At 46.3% G+C, this 25,908-nt stretch overlaps 1 protein-coding gene across 1 annotated transcript in view; it reads left to right on the top strand.

Annotated features, from left to right (window-relative positions):
* Window positions 1-25,908, top strand: part of LOC137340746 (extracellular serine/threonine protein kinase FAM20C-like) — a 67,183-nt gene that overhangs the window by 13,772 nt on the left and 27,503 nt on the right. The window contains exon 3 of the mRNA XM_068003486.1: window positions 16,099-16,177. Within this exon, the coding sequence (XP_067859587.1) occupies window positions 16,099-16,177 (79 nt within the window). The remainder of the gene's footprint in view (window positions 1-16,098; window positions 16,178-25,908) is intronic.

The raw sequence follows: 25,908 nt of genomic DNA, 5'->3' as shown, positions 1-25,908 counted from the left end.
ATGTACACAGTACTCGGAGTGTGGTCTGACTAGTGAATTCTGCCCTCTCAATTTAGACTTTTATCCCACTGTTCTGGCTATATATATATCCCTGCATTTTGCTAGCTATTTTAATTGCCTCACCACACTGTCTAGACATTAACAGTAACAAGTCCGCTATTACCTCTAGATCCCTTGGTGAGCCTCCCTGCACTCATTCATTTGTACTTCTGTTGCACATTATTTCACCCAGTGTGCATCTGTGAGTATTAAAGGTCATCTTCACCTGTCTGCCTACTTTGCATAAATTATATAAATCCTTCTTCTAACCCTTAGCTAGATCCTTTATAGAAACTTACAGAACAGAAGGAGGCCATTCAGTCCATCATGCCTCTGCTGGCTCTTTGAAAGAGCTCTCTAATTAATCCCACTCCCCTGCTCTTTCCCCTGCAAATGTTTCCTTTGCAAATATTTATCCAATTCCCTTTAGAAAGTTACTATTGAATCTGCTTCCACCGCCCTTTCAGGCAGCGCATTCCAGATCATAACAACTCGTTGCGTTAAAAAAAATTCTCCTCATCTCCCCTCTAGTTCTTTTGCCAATTACCTTATTTCTGTGTCCTCTGGTTACCGACCCTCCTGCCAGTGGAAACAGTTTCTCCTTATTTACTCTATCAAAACCCTTCATGATTCAGAAAGCCTCTATTAAATCTCCCCTTAACCTTCTCCGCTCTAAGGGGAACAATCCCAGCTTCTCCAGTCTCGCTAGGTAACTGAAGTCCCTCATCCCTTTGTTTTGCTGTTCTCCCTCTCTTGGCGCCAGCTGGAAATCTGACAATCTTACAGTGGGTTTCAGAATCCAGATCATTTATGAAGTTAAGAAACAGCAAAAGTCCAAGATCTCACCCCTGTGGCACTTCTTGCAGTGACCTGGAAAGGATTCTTCGTGTTTAAGCAACCACTAATTTACAGTGAGAAATCAACAACAATAATTTGCATTTATATAGCGCCTTTAACATAGTAAAACATTCCAAGGTGCTTCACAGGAGCGTTATCAAACAAAATTTGAGTTCTCAAGCTGTAAATATTTTGTAAATTCACTGAAGCCATACAGCAATTGAATATTCATCTTAAGAATGCCGCGGTCATACCAACTGGGAACAACGGATTGTGAGCAACACTTCCCGTTCATGATATCACTGGGCGGGACTCTGTGATGTCAAGTGTGGAAAAGCAAGAGTAAATCCCAAAAAAAATCTAAAATACTAGGGGAGAGACAGCAAGGAAAATAATTGTGCATAAAATAAAAAGAGAACAGATAGAAGTTAGGGCCTCAAAATCCCATGGAATACTTTTATAGGGGCTCAAGTGCAATGGGTCACGACCTTTGCTTGCCACTTTGACCTGCCGTTGACCCTGTCCCAAGTCGCCGGAAGTGTGGACATTTATATTTTTGGAGCGGGCTCCTTACACCCAGCGTAGGCACAGCAGAGGTGCCAGCACCTTGGCACTCTGAAAGGGGGACCGTGAGGCCCTCAGAGTGGCAAAGATTTTTAAAAATCTAAAAGATTTTAGATCCCCCGCAAGGAACGTCTGGAGGGATCGATTACCTTTGATCTTCTTAATGTTGGGGTCTACAGGAGGTCCAAAATGGAACCCTTCCCCCCACCAAACACGCCCCCCCCCAAAGTCTGTGCAGGATGTGAAGGGACCGGAGCTTAAGGAGTGCCCAGCCCTCTCCCCAGGGGTTACCTAGTTAGACGAGGTGGAAATCCAGCAGATCCAGGTTCTGCCCCAAATTGCCCCAGCTGCGAGTACCCCACCTTTCTGCTCTTCGCCCTGGAATTACGACCTAGAGTTTTAAAAGTTTTTGCTTTTATTTAAGATTTTAGTGCATTTTAATTGAGACGGGCTTAAAATTACAATAACTTTAATGCCGTAATATTAGGGTTCGCTCCATCAGCGAAGTGTGCAAGCTGGAATTTTTTTTTGTAAAATTTTTGGACCAGGGAGCCTGAAATTCCGCCTGAATCTACTGACCGTCTGAAGGCTAAATTCAGACCCTCCAATATCACACACTGTATAGGAAGATTGGATCAGGTAGAAACTTCTTTACCCAGAGAATGGTGAGAATGTGGGAGCTCGCTACCACAAGGAGTAGTTGAGGTGAATAGCATAGATACATTTAAGAACATAAGAACATAAGAAATAGGAGCAGGAGTAGGCCAATCGGCCCCTCGAGCCTGCTCCGCCATTCAATAAGATCATGGCTGATCTGATCCTAACCTCAAATCTAAAAAACACAAGAAGTAGGAGCAGGACCCGGCCACTCAGCCCCTGGGCCCTCTCCGCCACCCACAGGGCCTTGACCGATCCGAACTCAGCTTCGTGTCCAATTTCCTGCCCGCTCCCCGTAACCCCGAATTCCCTTTACTTCTAGGAAACTGTCTATTTCTGTTTTAAATTTATTTAATGATGTAGCTCCCACAGCTTCCTGGGGCAGCAAATTCCACAGACCTACCACCCTCTGAGTGAAGAAGTTTCTCCTCATCTCAGTTTTGAAAGAGCAGCCCCTTATTCTAAGATTATGCCCCCTAGTTCTAGTTTCACCCATCCTTGGGAACATCCTTACCGCATCCACCCGATCAACCCCTCTAAGGAGAAGCTAGATGAGGGAGAGAGGAATAGAAGGTTATCCTGATCGGGTTAGATGAAGTGGGGTGGGAGTAGGCTCGTTTGGAGCATAAACGCCAGCATATACCAGTTGGGCCGAATGGCCTTTTCCTGCACTGTACATTTTGTGTAATTCTATGTAAAATACAGCACTGGACACAACCATCTCCCAAAAATGTGGTGTAAAGTGCTTCAGTTAAAGGCCCTCACATTTGTCAGCTGGCCACACTGCTTTATTGGTGTAACTAGTGCGGTGCTACAAGGATGCTGGAAGCAGTCAAGTCTGCACAATTCTCCACATTATCAGCTCCAGATTGTAACTAGGCCGGTGACGAGGGGTCAAATAGAGAGAAAGCCCGCTCTCAGAAGGAGGGAGGGGAGATCAGAATGCAGGTCAACTCCTGCACTGCCCCAGGGCCCAGTTATAAATCTCCACTGGCAGGCGCATTAGTAAAAGCACAGCAGCTCGCCCTTCTCTCACTTGAAGGACGAGGGCACGACCGAGCAACGCAGGAGTGATGCAAAAGATAGACCGAAAACTCAGAGGAGGAAAGAAATTGAAACAACTTTTTAAAAAAAGATGTAGTTTATGCATGTTGGGATTCATTCTCTCCCCAGTACTGAGAATTATCCTGGACTTCCTGTTTATTAAAGGTCCTAGGCAGCTTGTAGTGTTAATTGAAAGAAAGACTTGCATTTATATAGCAGCTTTCACAACCTGAGGATGTCCCAATAGTGTTTTACAGCCAATGAAGTACTTTTGAAATGTAGTCATTTTTGTAATGTAGGAAACGCAGCAGCCAATTTGCACACAGCAAGATCCCACAAACAGCAATGTGATAATGACCCGATAATCTGTTTCTTTATTGACGTTGGTTTAAGGGATAAATGTTGGCAAGGACACCGGGGAGAATTCCCCTGCTCTTCCTCAAAGCAGTGGCCATAGGATTGTTTACGTCCACCTGAGAGGGCAGGCGGGGCCTCAGTTTAATGTTTCATCTGAAAGGCAGCACCTCCGACAGCACTGGACTGGTGTGTCGGCCTAGATTTTGTGCTCAAATCTCTGGAGCAGGACTTGAACACTCCAACCTTCTGACTCAGAGGCAAGAGTGCTACCCACTGAGCCACGGTTGACCTGTAGCCAAGTAACCCAATATATCATGGTTTAGGGAGTGCATTCAAATGAGAAGATTTGTACCAAAAGTGTCCACATTTCTCAGAGCGTAGTGTATTATAAATCGGGCAAGGGTATAACACGTCACACACGCGAAGGGGATGGGAGAGCAATGACGCTGAACAGGATGAAAGAGCCAAATAGAAAACACCTTCACCTCATATTTCTACTGGAGCAATGCTAAAGGTTTTCTTTTATTAAATATACATCCTTGAACGCACATAAATTCAGGAGAAACTTCTTTACCCAGAGAGTGGTTAGAACGCGGAACTCGCCAACACAAGGAGTAGTTGAGGTGAATAGCATAGATGCATTTAAGGGGAAGCTCGATAAACACATGAGGGAGAAAGGAATAGAAGGTTATGCTGATAGCGTTCGATGAAGAGGGGAGGGAGGAGGCTCGTGTGGAGCATAAACACCAGCATAGACCAGTTGGACCGAATTGCCTATTTCTGTGCTGCATATTCAATGTAATTCTATGTAAAGATGTCACCTGGTCAGCCCCTGTTGGAGATCATCGGGGGTATTTTGAGTATAGGGTAACTCTGGACACAGGCCTGCTTGCTGATGGGGCATTTCCCTTCACCTCCCCCAGTTAAGGCAACCATTACTGCGATAGTTTAAAAAAAAGGCCAAGCCTGTCGCTGGACTTTCAATGGGATTCGGTTACATCCAGATGTTATCTATGTCTGCAGATGTGACTGGATTCACTTGCAGTTTCTGGACTGAATAACTGAACGACCCTCACGTGCCCCTAGAATGCTGATCTCCCTTCATGGCTGGCTGCTCACTGGCCTTGAGGTGCTTTAGATGGCGAGATATACCTCACCACATCGTCCCTGCACTATAATGGAAGTCCTGAAATGAAAGCCATATATTTTGTCGAGTGCACTGACAGCTGAGACACAGGTGCAGCTCGTCCGGCAATGATTCAATCAGGGCAGCAACTTGGGGCGGCATATTTCTGATACCCCGGCCAAGAGGTGACATCTCGGTGCTCATCCCCCCGGTCACAACCTTCAGATCGTCCCAGTATCTCCACATCGCCACCTCCGCTGTGCCAGGATCAGGTTGGCTCCTTATCTCGTACCGTGAGGGCTCTGCTGGATGGGAAAATCGACAGTGATTCTAACATGTGAAAAGGCGTCTTCCTCGTTCGCGATTTGCCTGTGAAGTGGAGACATTTGAGCAAAGGTTGTTCTTGAAGGAGTGACTCTTAATGAGTGGGCGAAGAGAGGACAGCCCTTTCTTGAAAGGGCTGTAATGTCAGAGAGTGATGTATGTTTGCTGAGGGAGTCAGGCAGGGCCATGTTCAAGGACTGAGCAAAAAACAGTGTGTGTGTGACGGTAATCCTCATCCTTCATGGCTTTCGAACCATCAGCCTTGTCGTTGGTGGCAATCGAGCGAGTAAATTCATCCCAAAAGCTTAACGTCGCTTGTAAAATGCTCACAGCAGAGCACTGGCCTTGAAGCAAGGCGATAAGGAAAACACAGAAGCGAATGATGCAACATTTGAGAGGGGCTTCTATTTGATCCGAAACTCGCCCAGTGTGTCATCGGACCGTGTTAAACATCACAGGCAAAAGTATTGATTTGTGTATCAGCGGTAAAAGACCCCAACTGCTGACCCTTCAACCCTTTTTATCAGGTGACACATCAGAGACTTTGAACAGGAATGGCTTGGTCAGTGACCTCCTGGGCTGGGTGCGATTGAAATCTTCTTTTAAAAGAAAACACTTGGCCCAGGTAATCGATTGCCCTTTTCCAGCCCCTTTAATTTTTAAATTCCTGTCCTCCCCCTCACCCACACTGCCCTTAGCAACACTTTATGCAAAGGAGCACGTAAGCGTTACTAAGGCACATCCAAAGGAACTTACATGGTGTTGCCAACCCTCCAGGATTGCCCTGGAGTCTCCAGGAATTAAAGGCTGATCTCCTGGACACTGCTGGGAGCAGCACCTGGGAGAAAAATCATAGCGGCATTAAAAAAATTGTGTTTTTAAAGAATGTTCTTTGAACACTTTTGTTGATTAGTTATAAAAATATTGGAGATGGGAAAAAGGACTGTTTGACCGACAGTCAAGAATCATCCAATCAGGAACGAAGAGTCTGTTCACTTTCCGATTGGCTGTGAGAGGGACATGTCGGGTGACGCGATTGGAGGTTGGAGATCATGTGATGAATCCTCCCGGAATACACTCGACCAGAGTTGGCAACCCTAAATTTCCATCACATGACATAGTTCCATCATATTCACGGAGTTGGAGTACAGCTGCCTGTATCTAATTGGATGTATTGTACACAACCCAGTCACTTATAGCAAAAAACATCCACGGGTGAGTGGTGAACTAGCAGAGCCGACCCGGCAGAATTTCCCTCGACGTTCCTCTGGAGTTACGCCCTCTCCCCGAAAAATCTAGGCTAGTGTGTGTTTTTGTTTTGATTATGGGATTGAAATCCTTTCAGCCAAGTAACTTGCAGCAAACGTGGAACAAGCAATAGGAGTTCCTTCAGATCGAACAATGCTCACCGAGGGTGGGGGAGTATGGGTAGCAGTCCCCAGCTGACTTCCATTCTTCGCTTGGGACCTCCTCCAGCCCTACAACCTTGCCCCCTCCCCAACCCCCACCCCTGACACTGAACTCGCCTCTGACTTCAGTCTCTTGTTCATCCCCACCCCCTCCCCCACCATTGATGGCCGTGCCGTTCCTTCACCTGCTTAAGTCCCACTCTCTGGAATTCCCTCCCTTAAATCCTTCTGCCTCCTCCGCCTCCCTCTTTTCGTTTAAGGCTCCTCCTTAAGCTCCACCTCTTGTAACCAGGCTTTTGGTCTCCCCTCCTCGTCTCCCCCTCTTTAGCTCGGTGTCCGTTTCTCGTTATGCCTCTGTGAAGCACATCGACACATCTCTTGACGTTAAACTGGCGACATAGATGCAAGTTTGCTGTTATTGTCGTATTGCTCTTTCTTTTAGTGATTGAGTAGTTGTTTTCTGAATCTGACTTGGACGAGCGTCTAATGTATAACTATAATCGAGGGCCAGGGACAAATTAAAACAACCTATTGTTGGCTGATTACAAGTCAGGCACAACAGTAATTCAATACGCTGTCACAGACAGCAAAATCAATGGAGGGACATGTCAATGGGCCAGTGTGGCTGGAGGAGCTGCTCCAGTAACAACTGACCCATGTTGACACCCTTCTTCACCAATGGAGACAGCGGTCATCGGGACATATTTGTAATTCTATCGGCAGCGATACTGGCATGAATGGGCATTCTTTCTTTTTAAAGTTCGTTTTTTCCTCTCGCCTTCTCTTGAAGGCGTTGTCTCCACGCTGGAGTACGGAAGAAACAGCACTGGACACCTGAGAGGTACAGTGTCCAAGGGACAAACACTGTGGTACAGTGTCCAAGGGGCCAACACTGGACACCTGAGCGGTACAGGGTCTCGGGCCAAGACTGGATACCCAATTGGTACAGTGTCCAAGGGGCCAACACTGGACACCTGAGCGGTACAGGGTCCAAGGGACAAACACTGGATACCCAAGTGGTACAGTGTCCAAGGGGCCAACACTGGATACCCAAGTGGTACAGTGTCCAAGGGGCCAACACTGGATATCCAAGTGGTACAGTGTCCAAGGGGCCAACACTGGATACCCAAGTGGTACAGTGTCCAAGGGGCCAACACCGGATACCAAAGTGGTACAGTGTCCAAGTGGCCGGCACTGGACGCCAGAGTGATACAGTGTCCAAGGTGCCAACTTCATGTGCGACGATCAGTATTGGCAGGTTTTTTTGAACGTGACCCCGGGAGGTGGGGGGGGCGGGCGAGGGGGGAGTGTCACTGCGACATCCGACCTTCACCGGATTTCCACATACCCATGAATCCTTGACGCCACACAGGGTTTGACCCGCATGAGATAAAGACCATTGCCGCTGCTCAGAGAACGGTACCAATCTGCGGCCCTGCCTTGAACAATGAGACCCTCAGAACCTATTTCCCTTTCCTTGGGAGAACCTTCCTGCCATTTCTACTGGCCAAGATTGCCAGAAAGAGCAGCAGTGGGATGATCAAGGGCCCTCAGTGAGGTGGGAACACACTTCTCTGTAGCAACGCTGAGAGATTTAGCAATGAGCAGTGAGTGAGGCAGCAATTAACACTCTCTGCTTTGAAATGTAGAATTATTACCTGAACCCACAGTGTTACCAACACTTTCATTGATGTGTGAGCCCCACGATTGGTGGCGGCGTTCTTTTTAAATTAGCAGCCCTGATTTGCATTAGATATTTAAAAATGCAGAAAACTGCACTTTAAAAGGGGACAATTTTCTGAATCAGCTCTCGCAGTAGGGAGGTGGAGGTTTCATCACATGACCTCCCGCCTCCAACAGCCCCAACCGGTCAAAAAGCTTTTTTCCCCCACCATCCTCCAGTCAGGAGGCTCTATTCTCCAGTTCACAGTGCCACTTATTTGCCTGACTCTTTTCCCCATGCCCCCCAACTTCCCCACCCCACCCCCAGCTGAAGCTGACGCTCAGGGGAATCAAACCTCTGCTACATGCTGTTGGTGGGAATTCCATATTCGTGTCTCCAGGTCAGGAACCTCGCCCACTGCGAGAGCAAAGCTTCAATTCCTTGTGATAGCAGCTTGAGGTGGAGGCGAAAGGGAGAATTGAGGACGAATATCAGTGAGAATTAGGAGGATGACGGGAGATACAGGGAGCAGTGCTGATTTTTGTCCACAAAAACATCCCCAAGACGCTTAACAGGAGCGTTACCAGACAAAAATTGACACCAAGCCACATAAGGGAGATATTAGGACAGGTGACCAAAAGCTTAGTCAAAGAGGCAGGTTTGAAGGGCCATCTTAAAGGAGGTGAGAGAGAGGCGGAGTGGTTTAGGGAGGGAATTCCAGAGCTAGGGCTTAGGCAGATGAAGGCACGGCCGCCAATGGTGGAGCGAAGGAGATCGGGGATGCGCAAGAGGCCAGAATTGGAGGAGCGCAGAGATCTTGGAGGGTTATAAGGCTGGAGGAGGACAAGTAGATAAAGAGAGAGTTGGAGAGAGAGAATGAGATAGGGAGATAGGATAGACAGGAAACACAAGGGTGAAAATATGATGAAAAGAGAAGAAAGAAAACAAGAAGGAACTCGAACAGAAAGGTTGCTCACTGTAGGGGTAATCATTCTTATTTGTAAAGTGCAGTTAACATTTCTACATACAAATAAAACATTTCTCCACTGCACTGTGGTGCAGAGGGTTAAAGGTAAGTAGGGACACAGCCTCATTATGTCTTAATGTATTCCTAAGCTGTCTCCTTCACTCAGCTGTGTAATTAGCCTCATTCTGGAATGATCACAGGAGGCATCAAAAATGTCCTGACTACTTACACTGACAGAACAACACAGGCTTGAATATAAATTTCTAGTTATTCCATGGCAACAGGTCAGGGAATAGGAGAGTAAGTGGGGCGGAGCTCTGTTTATGGAGATCGTACAGCCGGTCACGAATGATAAAAGGTACCTCCAGTCGCCATGGGAACAGGAGGAGGCCATTCAGCCCCTCGAGCCTGTTCCACCATTCAGTTCGATCATGGCTGATCTGTACCTCAATTCCATTCACCCGCCTTTGCTCCATATCCCTCAATGCCCTTACCCTGCCCAGGGTGTCAGCTGTGGTTCAGTCAGTAGTACTCCCGTCTCTGTGTCCCGTCTCTGCGCCTCGCCATGTGCGTAAGACACAGTCGCGAGGTAAGATTTAACACAAAACTAAAATTGATCAAGCGGATTGAGACGAAAAAATAATGAATGGTCTAGAAAGAAAGACTTGCATTTCTATAGCGTCTTTCATGACCTCAGGACGTCCCAAAGTGCTTTACAGCCAATGAAGTAATGATGAAGTGTCGTCACTGTTGTAAGGTGGGAAATGCGGCACCCAATTTGCACACAGCAAGGTCCCACCAATAGAAATGAGATTATGACCAGATAATCTGTTTTGGGGATGTTGGTTGAGGGATAAATATTGGCCAGGACACCGGGGGGAAAGTCCCCTGCTCTTCTTCAATATGGTAGCCGAGGGATCTTTCACATCCACCTGAAAGGGCAGACAGGGCCTCGGTTTAACATCTCATCCAAGAGAATAGCACCTCCGACAGTGCAGCACTCCCTCAGCACCACACTGGGAGCATCAGCCTGACATTTTGTGCTCAAGTCTCTGGAGCCCACAAACCATTCTGACATCAGGGACAAGAGAGCTACCCACTGAGCCCTGGCTGACAGGGAAAAATAACAGAGAGATGTCTAGAGAAATGCAGAAACACCGGCTAAATGTGAGGCAATCTAACCAGAGAGGAGGTAAACTGAAATAAAAGTGAAAATCGGGATGAGAGATTTCACCGGCAAAGTGAATGGGGGAAAAAGGAAAAAATATGCAGAACAAAATAAGCAAAATGAAGGCAAAAAGCAAGGTGACGGGTAAAGTACAGTATAACAGACAAAGAGCTGTAGGTGTTGGAAAAGGGATTCTGTTAGCTGGTCGTATCGCTTCCAGAATGCGTTCTCCAGGCCTAACATTATTAATATATTACATAAATTGTCCTACATAAGATCAAGTGAAGAATCTGGTTTGCTGCACTGATTTTTGCAGATAAAATCCTGCTTGTCACCATTTAATTCAAGATGACATTTTCATCTCGGGAGAACGGAGCTAAGATTGCTTTTTTTTTCTCTCTCCTTACGATGGCCACTAATATCATTAGGTGCGCATAATAAAAAAAGAACCTGTTTTAAAAACCCTGCAGCTTCCCCATTACCACTGAAGGAAGATCGTAGATGATGTACACTAGCTGGGTTCCGGAATCGTCCTGTTCCAAAGATGAAAGTCTATCTTTTTAATCTTAAAGGGGCAGCGTTTTCACGCAAAGCTTATTTTGTTTTAGATTTGGGGAAGGGGACAAAGTGGATTGGTCATTTTAATTACGGTTAAGTCACGCACGCAAGTGGTGCAATTCCCCGCTTCCACAGAATTTACCCCACTGCTCCCTGCTCATCACATTAGGAGCATAGGAACAGGGGGAGGCCATTCAGCCCCTCGAGCCTGTTCCACCATTCAATTAGATCATGGCTGATCTGTATCTTAACTCCATCTACCCGCCCTGGTTTTGTAACCATTAATCCCCTTACTTTAACAAAAATCTATCAACCTCAGTTTTGAAATTTTCAATTGACCTCCAGATTCAGCAGCTTTTTGGGGGGAGAGAGTTCCAGATTTCCACTCCCCTTTGTGTGAAGAAATGCTTCCTGACATCACCCCTGAACGGCCGAGCTCTAATTTTAACGTTACAAGATAAAGAAAGACCTTACATTCATTGATCACAAACACGCAGAAAAGGAAAGAGAGGAATGATGAAAATGAAGGAAGAAAAGAGTGAAATGAAAGGTGCAGCCGTTCTGTTTCTTTTTTCAAACCAGAAATCTCTCGAGGTCTCCATTAATTTCAATGTGAATCGAGTGGGTGCTTTAGGTAAAACAGTAAAATGTAGGAAAAAGTGATTTAGGGAGAGGAAAATTAATTTCACCCAGGGTTCCCTCTCCTTGTTATGTGGAATGTCCTGGTGTAAGAGTCAGCAATGATGCAGCTGTGATGCTCTCTACTACAACAACAACTTGCAGTTATATAAGAACATAAGAAATAGGAGCAGGAGTAGGCCAATCGGCCCCTCGTGCCTGCTCCGCCATTCAATAAGATCATGGCTGATCTGATCCCAACCTCAAATCTAAAGAACACAAGAAGTAGGAGCAGGACCCGGCCACTCAGCCCCTGGGCCCACTCCGCCACCCACAGGGCCTTGACCGATCCGAACTCAGCTTCATGTCCAATTTCCTGCCCGCTCCCCGTAACCCCTAATTCCCTTTACTTCTAGGAAACTGTCTATTTCTGTTTTAAATTTATTTAATGATGTAGCTTCCACAGCTTCCTGGGGCAGCAAATTCCACAGACCTACTACCCTCTGAGTGAAGAAGTTTCTCCGCATCTCAGTTTTGAACGAGCAGCCCCTTATTGTAAGATTATGCCCCCTAGTTCTAGTTTCACCCATCCTTGGGAATATAATGTTTTTAATGTAGTGAAATGTCCCACAGCACTTCACAGGAGTGTTATCAGACAAGATTTAACACCGAGTCACATGAGGAGATATTAGAACAGGTGACCAAAAGCTTCCTCAAAGAGGTAGGTTTTAGGGAGCATCTTAAAGATGGGGAGAGAGAGGCAGAGGAGGTTTAAAGAGGGAAGTCCAGATCTTAGGGCCTAGGCAGCTGAAGGCCAATGGTGGGGCGAAGCAAATCAAGGATGTGCAAGAGGCCAGAATTGGAGGAGCGCAGAGATCTCGGAGGGTTGTGGGGCCTGGAGGAGGTTACAGGGATGGGGAGAGGTAAGTTCATGGAAGGATTTGAAAACAAGGATGAGAATTTTAAAATCGAGGCCTTGCCGCACTGGGAGCCGATGTAGGTCAACGAACACAGGGGGTGATGGATGAACGGGACTTGGTGTGAGTTAGAATACGGGCAGCAGAGCTTTGGATAAGCTCAAGTTTACGGAGGGTGGGAGGTGGTGGAATAGCCTGCCACATTATCTAGGCTCACACACGAAGAATGGCCTTACTTTGGGTGAGGTACACATGGAATCATTCAGCACCTTCAGGAGTGGAGGGGAGAATACCAGAACAAGATAGGCATAAAGAGGCTAGCTGAGGAGCAGATCATTGAATATACTTCCCTGTGGCAGACTGAAAGGAGTGTTTCTGCTCTATGTTAGCGCTAACTAACTGATCGCCCTTTGTTTCCCATTCCCGCCAGCCAACGCAATGGTGCAAGCTGCATCGCCCCATTCATGCACAACAGACAAGAAGCTCACTTGTATTCTGACCCAGTCAGTGACAAAGAAGCATTATACTAGAATGTAATGAATCGATTGTGTGATCAAGAGCCTCAGGGCTCGGACACTCACTCACACAGGCCTGTTCAATAAGATGCCTCACTGTTACCCATTGCTTCCCCCCAAAGACTGCAAGTACTTCCATTACCTTCAACGGGAATCCATAACCACAGTGAGGCTGCTTTATAGGCGGGCATCGTCTCACTGGCACAGTGCCTCTTGGTTAGAATCATAGAACTGTACAGCACAGAAGGAGGCCATTCGGCCCATCGTGCCTTTCGGGCAGTGCATTTTACATCATAACAACTCGCTGTGTAAAAAAAAATTCTCCTCATCTCCCTTCTGATTCTTTTGCCAATTATCTTAAATCTGTGTCCTCCTGCCAGTGGAAGCAGTTTCTCTACCAGTAACAGCGACTAAGATTATAAATTTGGGGAAGGCCGACTTTGACGGGATGAGACAGAGACTTTCCACAGTAAACTGGGCAAATCTGTAAATGAGTAAAATGTCAGAAGATCAGTGGGAGGTGATCAAAAAAGAATTTAACGTGATACCGAACCAGTTTATACCCCTAAGGGGCACGAGCTCTACTTGCCAAAAAAAATAACGGCTACGGTCGACAAAAGAGGTGAGGGACAACATAAAACTAAACGAAAAAGCATACAAAAATGCAAAAAATAGCACAGGTCCTGGCGAGTGGGAGAGAAACAAAGAACAGCAAAGGGTGACAAAACAGATAGTAAGAGCTGCAAAAAGGGAGTATGAAAAGAAACTTGCCAGGGATATCAAAATCAACACAAAGATGTTTTACAATTATATTAGGAATAAGAGGGTGGTCAAGAGCAATGTGGGACCCTTAAAAACTGATAATGGTGATACTGTAAATGAAAACACGGAAATGGCGGACATGTTAAATAATTACTTTGCGACAGTATTTACAGTAGAGGAAGAGGATAGCATGCCGGACACCCCAAGGAAACTAATTTTGAATCACGGACGGGTTCTCACCATAATTAATGTAAGCAAATTAACAGTAATGAAGAAAATAATGGCACTAAAGTGTGACAAATCCCCAGGACCAGATGGTTTCCATCCCAGGGTTTTAAAGGAAGTGGGTGAGAACATTGCAGATGCCCTAACTATAATCTTCCAAAGTTCTCTCGATTCAGGAACTGTTCCTTTTGATTGGAAAATTGCACACGTCACTCCGCTATTTAAGAAAGGTGAGAGGGAAACCAGGAAATTATAGATGAGTTAGCCTAGCATCTGTTGTCAGGAAATTACTAGAGTCTATAATTAAGGATAGAGTGACTGAACACTTTGAAAATTTTCAGCTGATCAGAGAGAGCCAGCATGGATTTGTAAAGGGCAGGTCATGCCTGATGAACCAGATTGAATTTTTTGAAGAGGTGATTAAAGTAGTGGACAGGGGAATGTCAATGGATGTTGTTTATATGGACTTCCAGAAGGCATTCGATAAAGTCCCTCATAAGAGATTGTTAGCTAAAGTTGAAGCTCATGGAATTGAGGGCAAATTATTGACCTGGTTAGGAAATTGGCTGAGCGGCAAGAGACAGAGAGTAGGGATAATGGGCAGGTACTCAAATTGGCAGGATGTGACCAGTGGTGTCCCACAGGGATCTGTGTTGGGGCCTCAACTATTCACTGTATTTATTAATCACTTAGATGACGGGATAGAGAGTCACATATCTAAGTTTGCTGATGACACTAAGATAGGCGGCATTGTAAGCAGTGTTGATGGAAGCATAAAATTATAGAGAGATATTAATTTATTAAGTGAATGGGCAAAACTGTGGCAAATGGATTTCAGTGAAGGCAAGTGTGAGGTCAGTCACTTTGGACCTAAAAAGGATAGATCAGAGTATTTTCTAAATGGTGAAAAGCTCGAAACAGTGGGGGTCCAAAGAGACTCAGGGGGTCCATGTACATAGTTCATTAAAATGTCATGGACAGATACAGAAAATAATCAAAAAGGCTAATGGAATGCTGGCCTTTATATCTAGAGGACTAGAATACATGGGGGTAGAAGTTATGCTACAGCTATACAAGGCCCTGGTTAGACCGCACCTGGAGTACTGTGAGCAGTTCTGGGCACCGCACCTGAGGAAGGATATATTGGCCTTGGAAGGAGTGCAGCGTAGATTTACGAGAATGATACCTGGACTCCAAGGGTTAAATTATGAGGCAAGATTACACAAACCAGGGTTGTATACCCTGGAATTTAGAAGATTAAGGGGTGATTTGATAGAAGTTTTCAAGTTATTAAGGGGAACTGATAGGGTAGATAGAGAGAAACTATTTCCGCTGGTTGGGGAGTCTAGGACTTGGGGACAGAGCCTAAAAATTAGAGCCAGGAGTTTCAGGATTGAAGTTAGGAAACACTTCGACACACAAAGGGTGGGAGAAGTTTGGAATTTTTTTCTACAAACGGCAGTTGATGCTAATTCAATTGTTAATTTTAAATCTGAGATTGATAGATTTTTGTTAACCAAAGGTACTATGAGATATGGGGCTAATGGAGGTAGGTCACAGATCAGCCATGATCTAATTGAAAGCCGGAACAGGCTTGAGGGGGCTAAATGGCCTACTCCTGTTCCTATCTTCCTATGTTCCCCTTATTTACTCTATCGAAACCCCTCATAATTTTGAATGCCTCAATTAAATCTCCCCTTCTCTGCTTCAAGGAGAAGTATCCCAAGTACTCTAGTCGCTCCACATTACTGGTTGGAGAGGGAAAAGAGGAAGGAGAGTGATTTCTGACTTGGAAGATGTCTTGTGAGATGGTCTAGCTTGATGTGATTTGCATCAATACATTGTGTGCTTACTTGGGTAGATACAGAGAAACCATTTCCTCTGGTGGGGGATTCAGGAACAAGGGAACACAATCTCAAAATTAGAGCAAGGCCATTTAGGAGTGGAATGAAGAAGTCCTTTTTCACACGAAGGGTAGTGGAAATCTGGAACTCTGTCCCCAAAGGCCATGGATTTTGGGCCAATCAAAATTTTCAAGACTGGGATCAATAGATTTTTGTTGGGTAAGAGTGTCAAGGGATAGGGAGCAAAGGCAGGTGAATGAAGTTGAGGTACAGACCAGTCATGAATGGTGAAACAGGCTCGAGGGGCTGAATGGCCTACTCCTGCGAGCAGAAAAAAAGGTGTGCCAGAAATGTTCACAAAGGGAGTGTCCTTTAAACATGTTATGTCATATAACCTATGAGTGAAACCATTAATCTCTCAAATTATTATGAAATAATAGTTCACCTTTTGATTAAAATACACGTTGCATTTTAATTAATTATCCACTTGTGTTTTCCACACAGCGATGAAATCTGGAGGCACACAGCTAAAACTCATCATGACTTTCCAAAACTATGGACAGGCACTCTTTAAACCAATGAAGTGAGTACGTTTCACAACTATCTTGTTCTCTTAATGGGCCATTAGCTGTGTTAGTCACTACATGTAAATTAACAGCTAATGGATTCCTTTGATGTCACTGGACATTCCGATCAGGGCAATTCTTCCACTCTTTTCGACAAACAAAACTTTGTGGTTTCTACGAGTTTCGATTTGTTTAAACAGTTTGCTTCTTAACAACAACTTGCCTTTAAATAGTGCCCTTAATGTAGCAAAACCGTCCCAAGGTGCTTCACAGGAGTGTAATCAGACAAAAATTGACACCGAGCCACCACAAAGAGATATTAGGACAGGTGACCAAAAGCTTGGTCAAAGAGGTAGGTTTTAAGGAGCGTCTTAAAGGAAGAGAGAGAGGTAGAGAGGTGGAGAGGTTTAGGGAGGGAATTCCAGAGCTTTGGGCCTAGGCAGCTGAAGGCACGGCCGCCAATGGTGGAGCGATGAAAATTGGGGGAAGGGATAAGAGGCCAGAATTGGAGGAGCGCGGAGATCTCGAAGGGTTGTAGGGCTGGAGGAGGTTACAGAGATAGGGAGGGCCGAGGCCATGGAGGGATTTGAAAACAAGGAGGAGAATTTTAAATTCGAGGCATTGCCGGACCGGGAGCCGATGTAGGTCAGCGAGCACAGGGGTGATGGGTGAACGGGACTTGGTGCGAGTTAGGATACGGGCAGCAGAGTTTTAGATGAGCTCAAGTTTACGGAGGGTGGAAGGTGGGAGGCCGACCAGTGACTCCTCCTGGTTGAGCAGCTCAGAAATCGCAGGTACATGGAGTTAAGATACAGATCAGCTGTGAGCTAATTCAGCTTGAGGGGCTGAATGGCCTACTCCTGTTCCCAAGGTTCTATGACCCCTGAATATTGGGAGATATATTTTGAAAAAAAATGCAATATTGCCTCTCAGCACCCCACCCCCCGCCCCCCAATATTGGAGGGCACTGGCAGGTGCGACCCTGGCATAGCTCTCGGGTTCACGACCCCCAGCTTTTTTGGCCCTTTCATTGTAAAAAAAACAACAGATTTCCACAACATCACAGGGAAAAAAAAACTGTTACAGAAAACTCTGTAGCAGGAACATAGCTTAAGTCCTTAATGTAAGAATGTAAAGTGTTTGACTTGAGAAAAGGGCAATAACGCATGAAGTCTAGTCTTTCCACTCTTCGCAGGTGAGTGTTAGTTGCCTATGAGTTGAGTCCTTCTGGCAATTATTGGAGGAGTTAGGAGAGGAAGACGTGGTCAAAACATGGTCCTCTCCTGCCCCCCCCCCCTCCCCCTCCCCCCACCACCACGGAGCTCTCCCACCTCCCGCTGCTACAATCCCTCTGCCAGCCCCCGAGTTTCCGATTGCTGAGCGTCGGCGGTACTGAGGCAGATGGAGCCCTGAGACTCACCCCTCTCGCCGTTATCTCAATACAGCAGGGTGGGCAATGGGCGGGCAGCCAACACCCGTGCTAGTGGCAGAGGGGGAGGGAAAATTTGGGGGCCAGATTTAGGGGTTGGGATTCTGTGGTAGGCCCCACCCCCAGTATTTTCTTCAATACATGAGTCTGGGACCACCTGAAAATGGGCAGATTCCTGAAGGAATATCCAGGCCCTAATAAGAGCCCTGTCCTGTGCCTCACTCAATTTGCCAATTCCCCTGGGATATCTATACACCTTCTTTAAGTTTCACATTCCCCTTTATATATATATATATATATATATAAAGTTCTCTCTCCTCCGTGCCTGTATTTTCTATTACAAGGGGAGGAAGGTTCAAATGATTCCAAGGATGTTGTCTCCACTTCCCTATCAGAGGTCCATCCGGGCGGTGATTATGCTTTGTGTGAAGGTGAACCTCGTCCCCTCAATCCTAAGTTTGCCTTTCACCAATTTGAACATCTGTCCTTGTCCCACTGTCATTTGAAGTAGTATTCCAGATTTACATTTTCGGTCCTGTTGTTATTTTTCACATATCTGTGAGGTCCTTTCTCAGTTGCCTCCCCTTCAAAGCTAAAAAAAAAAACCCAAATTTTCTCCAACCCTCCCTCCTAACTCAATCTTCTGCCACAGTTTCATGGATCTGCTCCGCTCTAACTCCAGGATTTCAATGCTGGCCTTGTTTCTCAGTGATCAGACCGGGTAACCTGCTCAAATGGAGGTGTAACCAGAGCAGTGTAGCCTTCCCAATTAACCCATTTCCCTTCATAATGACTGAATTCTCATCTTCTGGAGTGACCCATAACATCATATTTTCTTGCTGTTGCATGACAGTCCAACTTAAGCATCATATTCCAAACACTTCCATCATTCAGGGAAAGCACAGAGTGGTACTGTAATTTCCTAGATTGCCATAGATTGTTTAGTCTCTTTATTTCTGTTTACTTTGCCTCTATTAACTTTCTCCTTCATGTTCTCATTCTGCACTTGGCCACCCTCCAAACTCTGCTTATCTACTTTAATATCATGGCCCCGCGTCTACTTTAAATTAAGATTTTCCATCTGGTGCTCTCTGAGTGTGGGTCAATCAAGACCCATCTATTTTCTGAAACAGCTACTGCGAGTGAAAAAACACAAAGCCAGTTATTCCAGAAGATTCTAGACCTCAAATGAGCAAAGTTTTAGCGATTTCCACTGTGACCTTTACATTTACACCATTGTGTCCTTTAAAGTTAACATAAGGTTATCAGTCACTACATATAATGGAATGAGCAGTGTCTGAGTGGGACTGGGTGCACAGTTAATTGTTACACAAGATTGACTGCGTACATAAGGAGAAAGACTTGCATTTCTCTGGCGCCTTTCACAACCTCAGGACATGCCAAAGCGCTTTACAGCCAATGAAGTGCTTTTGGAGCGTAGTCACTGTTGTAATGTAGGAAACGCAGCTGCCCATTTGCGCACAGCAAGATCCCACAAACAGCAATGAGATAATGACCAGATTATCTGTTTTGTTTTTAACTGATGTCGGTTGAGGGATAAACATTGACCAGGACCCCGGGGAGAACTCCCCTGCTCTTCTTCAAAATAGTGCCGTGGGATCCACCTGAGAGGGTAGACGGGGGACCTTGGTTTAATGTCTCTTCCAAAAGATAGCAGCATTCCCTCAGTGCTGCACTGGGAGTGCCAGCCTAGATTTTGTACTTAAGTCCCTGGCTTGGGGCTTGAACCCACAACCTTCTGACTCAGAGGCTAAGAGTGCTACCCGCTGAGCTACAGCTGACACAGAGTGACTACTAATCCCATGCTCAGTGCTCACAACTTGGGACCGGTCCAGACTGACCAAGAGATGGTTACAATAGTCTGTCCGTTTCCAAAAATAGAATCCAAGGCCATGGCGACACCCAGTAAGAACAACACTGATGGCAAATGATGACTGGGAGAAACATACTGTCCTCCAACAGTGTCACGTGCAGTCAGGGCAAAGTGGGGGGAGAGATGCTGGAGAATTTGACCATATCTTGCTTGAAATCTGTCTCTCTGAAAGTGCAACCAGTTAATTGAGCAACGGTCTAATTATACCGAAGGCCCTTTAGTGACACGATGATGTTTGGCTCTGGAACAACAACTTTTGCGTACAAAAGAATGGCGTAATGCCAAAGCATTTCAAATAATGCCTCAGAGCCTTAACTCTTAAGGTGCCTGTGCCATTGTTTCAGCAACACTCAAGCCCACATTAAAATTACACTATCGGTTAACGTAATTAGTATTCTGAATTAAGAGATGATTCCTTATTTTTCTTTAGTACTGATTCATATGACACCTTCTGTTAGGGTACATGGGCCCAGAATCGGGGCTGCTCAGACCTGAGGCTGGCCCGAAATTGGGCATCGGGCCTCATTTCAATAGTTTGGGCCAATCGCACCTCCAATATGATCCATTTAGCTTAAATCACAGCAGAAATTTCTGCTAATACAGTGTCAGCCAGTAGAAATCGCAAACCGGCCACCGGTGAGGCTATGGTGACACCATTTTAACCACGTGCGCTAATCTTAGTACAAAAACGCCTCACACACAATCCGGGTAAATGCACTTCACACGTGGACATTTACTTAACAAACAGCTGCCACCATTCAGTAACCACTCGCAGCGAACAAAAAAACACTCGCACACTCTGCGTTTCGTCTTACCATTTTACCAACAAATGCACAAAAAGGTTAAAGTTCACTTGCATACGCCATACGCACACGAGGATTGAGATCACAGGCCCAACGACCGTTGTCCATTACTCACTTTTATATTTACCAATCAGCAATGCAATTAGCCACATCTGGATTCCCAATTAGCCACCGGTGGCCACTGGCGAACGTACTGGACAACGCTGGGCTAGTACATGGAGGGGCTCCACACAGGGGCACAGACAAATTCCTAATCTTTTAGTAAATACAAAGAGGCCGAGAAATTACGCTGTGCAATATCACTGTAGCGTAAATGGCCTCCATTAAATCAGCGCATGAAGTAATTTACGGTTGCATTTACACACCAATCATACTGTTGGCGTGAAGTAGAACCATAGAACCATAGAAAAGATACAGCACAGAAGGGGGCCATTCAGCCCATCGTGTCCGCGCCGGCTCGAAGAACAACCATGTGCCCATTCTAATCCCACCTTCCAGCACCCAGTCATTAGCCCTGCAGCTTACAGCACTTTAGGTGCGGGTCCAGGTACTTTTTAAAAAGAGTTGAGGGTCCCTGCCTCTACCACCAATTTGGGCAGCGAATTCCATACACCCACCACCCTCTGGGTAAAAAAGTTTTTCCTCATGTCCCCTCTAATCCTTCCGCCAATCAGCTTAAATCTACGTTCTCTAGTTCTTGAACTCTCCGCTAGGGGAAACAGGTACTTTCTGTCTACTCTATCTGGGCCCCTCATAATTTTGTACACCTCAATTAAGTCTCCCCTCAGCCTCCTCTGCTCCAAGGAAAACAACCCCAGCCTATCCAATCTCTCCTCGTACCTGCAATTTTCAAAGCCCTGGCAACATTCTTGTAAAAAGTGTTTTCTCTTTGCACCCACGCTGCGGTTATAGTGTAAATGCGGCCTGAACCTCGGGCCAGGGCCCAGCCTGATTCTAGAGCCAGGGCCCTAGCCTGAACCTCGGGCCAGGGCCTGTCCTGAAATCACAGGAAGGTGGAGGGAGACTCCCTGGAGGAAGTGCTCCTTTTCGCTTCGGACTCCCCTCGGGCCTCAGCGCCCGATCCACGCTCCACAAGTTTTGCGTCGGTGCAGAACCGAAGACCACTTCGCTCCGGCCCTAAACTTACAAGGAGCTGATTCCCGGATCGAGCCCACGCAGGGAGCTCTCTGGCCGGGGACTCATGGGGCCTCCAGTGCCTGATGTTCCACCAACGGACTTAACTGGACGCAAAATCAGGGGGGGTTTGCTCGCCCGGACTCTCCCGACCGACGCTCCCTGCGAGAAGCACCCGATCAGGAGAATCAGCCCTATCGTGTCGACACTGTCTAATATGGTAACAGTGCACCGTGCTATCTCTAGCCGATCCCTGTTAAAGTAATCGGTTTAAAACTATATCCGCCAGTGAGTAATCAGCACACATGGCCCTCGCCCAAAGAGCAACCTTCTTTAAGGCCACTTGGAGTGCAACTAATTCAAACCCAGATGCAACAACAACAACTTGCATTTATATAGCGCTTTTAACGTAGTTTGTCTGATAATCTTCACAGGAGCGTTATCAGACAAATTTTGACACCGAGCCACATAATGAGATATTAGGACAGGTGACCAAAAGCTTGGTCAAAGAGGTGGGTTTTAAGAAGCGCCTTAAAGGAGGAGAGAGAGGTGGAGAAGTGGTTTAAGGGAGGGAATTCCAGAGCTTAGGGCCTAGGCAGCTGAAAGCACGGCCGCCAATGGTGGAGCAATGGCAATCAGGGATGGACAAGAGGCCAGAATTGGAGGAGCGCAGAGATCTCAGAGGGTTGTAGGGATGGAGGAGGTTGCAGAGATAGGGAGGGGGCGAGGCCATGGTGGGATTTGGAAACAAGGATGAGAATTTTAAAATCGAGGCATTACCACACCGGGAGCCAATGTAGGTCAGCGAGTACAGGGGGTGATGGGTGAACAGGACTTGGTGCGAGTTAGGATACAGGCAGCAGAGTTCTGTTCTGTGTTCTGTGAGAGAGGAGCTGATCATTTTTCTTTTCCAGATGTTCTTTGATGAAAAACATATGGGTTTTGAAAGCCGCAAACAGCACACAAAACTCGCAATGTTAGTGTTGTTTCCTGGATGTTAACATTTACTTTTTAAGTAAAAACATGTATATTTTTTGGATTAAAACAGCAGCACTGTATCAATCTGCAATCACTGTACAGGTTACAGAATTCACACAACAGCTCTTAATGCATATTTCAAACAGTGTTTCATTATTCATTGCACTTTTAAGGCTTTAAAAAAATATTCATATCATGTACATCATGGCATCATTAACACTCGGAAAAAGAATGTTTGAATAGCTCGCTGATGGCTCGGTGGGTAAGTACACTGCCTGTTAGGGGCTCAGCCAGGTCTCGGTGGGCAGCACTTTTGCCTCTGAGTCAGAAGGTCATGGGTTCATCGTCCCACTCCAGAAACTTGAGCACAAAATCCAGGCTGACACTCCCAGTGCAGTACTGAGGGAGTGCTGCACTGTCAGAGGTACTGACTTTCGGATGAGATGTTAAAACTGTCTGCCCCCTCAGGTGGATGTAAATAGATCCCATGACACTATTCGAAGAAGAGTAGGAGAGTTCGCCCCGGTGTCCTGGGCCAATATTTATCCCTCAACCAACATCACAAAAAATAGAAGATCTGGTCATTATCACACTGCTGTTTGTGGGATCTTGCTGTGCGCAAATGGGCTGCCGCATTTCCTACATTGCAAAAGTGACCACACTTCAAGAAATACTTCATTGGCTGTAAAGCGCTTTGGGACATCCCGAGCTCGTGAGTAGGCGCTATATAAATGCAATTCTTGTCTTTTGCTGTGACGCTGGTGCCACAGACTAGAAACTCCCAGGTTTGATCCCTGCTCTGTGCTGGATTGGCTGATCACGGCCGGGCCAGTGCAACTGGCCTCAGTAACCCCCCCCCCATGTTCCCCCGCCCCGGGTGGGGTATCAGAGAGGATTCCTGCCTCTGATGACCATCTAGTGAGCGTGTGCTGGTAAATGCACACCGAGGGAGGACAGTACCAGGCTCGTCTATGATTCCCCCTCCTCCCATCTTCTGGCGGGGTTGGGGGGGGGGGGCGAAGAGGCTCCTGAGCTGGGGAGGGACGGAACATGAGATTGGGGTTGGCGGGGGGGAGGGAATCAGACCGGGCTCTCGATTGCTGTCCAGTGACTCCAGCAGGAGAGTAACGTGTGCAGACGTTGGGTGGGGCCAAGACTGGGATTGGCTGTGATGATTCCCTCCATGGTCAAATAGCCTGATTACACTTGGAGAAAGGCTTCAGAGGGCTGCCAGTGCCTGTGGATAAACACCAGGAGAGGAGAGGAGGGGAGAAGGTCACCAAGTTGAAAAATTACCTAAATGACACACAAAGAAGAATCCTGTGCGAGAGGCAACAATTATATGCTTATCATCTCAAACAGACGTTTTATATTGGTTTGCGGTGATGTGCATTCATTAACTCAGGGAATAATTGGATGCTCGATCGATGCAATGTGTAAAAGGGATCAGACATTCTGAAGTACAGCCAAAGATAAGCAGAGGATAACACTGCTCAGGGTCATTAAATTAGTCAATCAGTCACCAGGACTGTCTAGAGTGGGGTTTGAACACTGTAGCCTTCATAACTCTGAGGCAGGAGTGCTGCCACTGAGCCCACAGCTAGCTCCACTGCACACTGTGAGGAGCCAAAATAGTGAAACCATAAAATAACAGGCGAGCAGGAGCAGACAAGGACCAAAAATGACCTTTATCTGATTTATTATTATGAGTCAATCCTCAGCCATACAGGTACATGGAATATTCTGATTTTAGCTCCTACATCCTTTAATAGCCAACTTTAACGGATTTTATTGTTTTTTTCCCCATTATACACTGTAATAAAGAATGTGCTTCATCCAAAGGCAAGCCTTACAAGAATGTCATTTGTGGTTTAATGGCAGCTAATTGATTAGCAGCTGATTTGTAGAGTTCACAGACATGTCATGATAAAGCGGTCATTTCTTGAGTGGAATCAATAGTTGATTGTGTTTGATATGGTATATTGGTGGAATGGTTCCCAGGCTCGGCTGTCATCTACTGCCGTTAGTTAGTTGGTTATCTAAATGTATATTAGCAGCAGCCGATAACTATACACAAGAGCTCCTTTAGTTCACTCTGTGAATTCCGTGCACATTAAGCAATGATTGGGAGCCTCGAAATGAGACTGTTCAACGATTAGTAACCGCATGCTCAATGCTTTTCTATCAAATTCCTTAAACGGGTTAACCCAACCGAGCGGAAAAAGGAACTTTGTACGAAGAAGTTAAGCGCTTGGAGCCGAATCTTCACACCCCATAATTTCACGGCCTTGACCAAACAGAACGAGTCTGTAACGAGGATGATGGTGATAGAGCATTCAGGCTAACCACGGCGGGTAGGTGGAGTTAAGATACAGATCAGCCATGATCCAATTGAATGGCGGAACAGGCTCGAGGGGCTGAATGGCCTCCTCCTGCTGCCATGTTCCTAACCTGTGACTTCAAGTTTCCTCCAACAGTATTTTTACAGGGATTCAATAGAGAGAGAGCCCTTGACAGCTCTACAAGTAAATGCACCACCCAGTGTGATACTGGTTCACAGACCTGCAAGGTACCATCCACAGGCTGTGCTGAGTCTGGTGACTGAAGCCAGCCTTCCTTCAATTGGCTTAAGCACCCCTGGCTGGCAGAGGGAATCATACCAGCCAAGGTTGCTGCTTCTCAGTTATCCAGGCTGGGTATTGAACGTGCGGCATATCTCAGGATTGGGCTCCTTACAGTAGTGCAGCCTGCTATGTGGGCTCATGTACAGAGAATTGCTACTTGGGTTAGGGCACCCATGGGTGCTGGCACCCACAGAGCGACCTCCCAGTAGGAATCGGCACCTTCGTTCTGGAGGGGATGGGGACGGGGGGGGGGGCGAAAAGTGAAGGGGCAGAAAGACATTGAACAGAAGTATTTACAAAATGTGCCCTTGAAATCCTTGAGTTTGGCAATGATAAGGCCTGTCAAGAAGAGTAACAGTTCCAACTTGATTGTGTTTTGACTGCAGTCACGTATCAGCGGAGAGATACGCATTGTCCTGACAACTAGACGTATCTCTCCATCTACATTAGTAAAAAGTTTGGCCCTGAATTTCAACAGGCGTCTCTGGTGAATTCCCAGCAGGTTTGCTGCTTAGGAGAAGCACTCGGAGCAAGAGAAAAAAAGAAAGAACTTGCATTTATATAGCGCCTTTCACAACCTCAGGACGTCCCAAAGCGCTTCGTCAATGAAATACTTTCAAAATGTAGTCACTGTTGTAATGTAGGAAAGGCGGCAGCCAATTTGCGCACAGCAAGATCCCACAAACAGCAATGTGACGATGACCAGGAAATCTGATTTTTAGCGATGTTGGTTGAGTGATAAATATTGACCCAGGACCCCGGGGAGGTGAACGCCCGGGCCGGGCGGGGGGGTGGGGGGGGGGGAGGGGGGGAGGAGAAGGACACAAAAGGAGAGAAAATTTCCTCTTCACAAGAAAAAATTATCTGACCCTATAAACTATCAAAG

The sequence above is a fragment of the Heptranchias perlo genome, chromosome 22 (genome assembly GCF_035084215.1).
Source record: "Heptranchias perlo isolate sHepPer1 chromosome 22, sHepPer1.hap1, whole genome shotgun sequence".
Lineage (NCBI taxonomy): Eukaryota > Metazoa > Chordata > Chondrichthyes > Hexanchiformes > Hexanchidae > Heptranchias > Heptranchias perlo.
The sequence above is the reverse complement of the archived record's forward strand: the minus strand, read 5'-3'. Positions and strand labels throughout refer to the sequence as shown.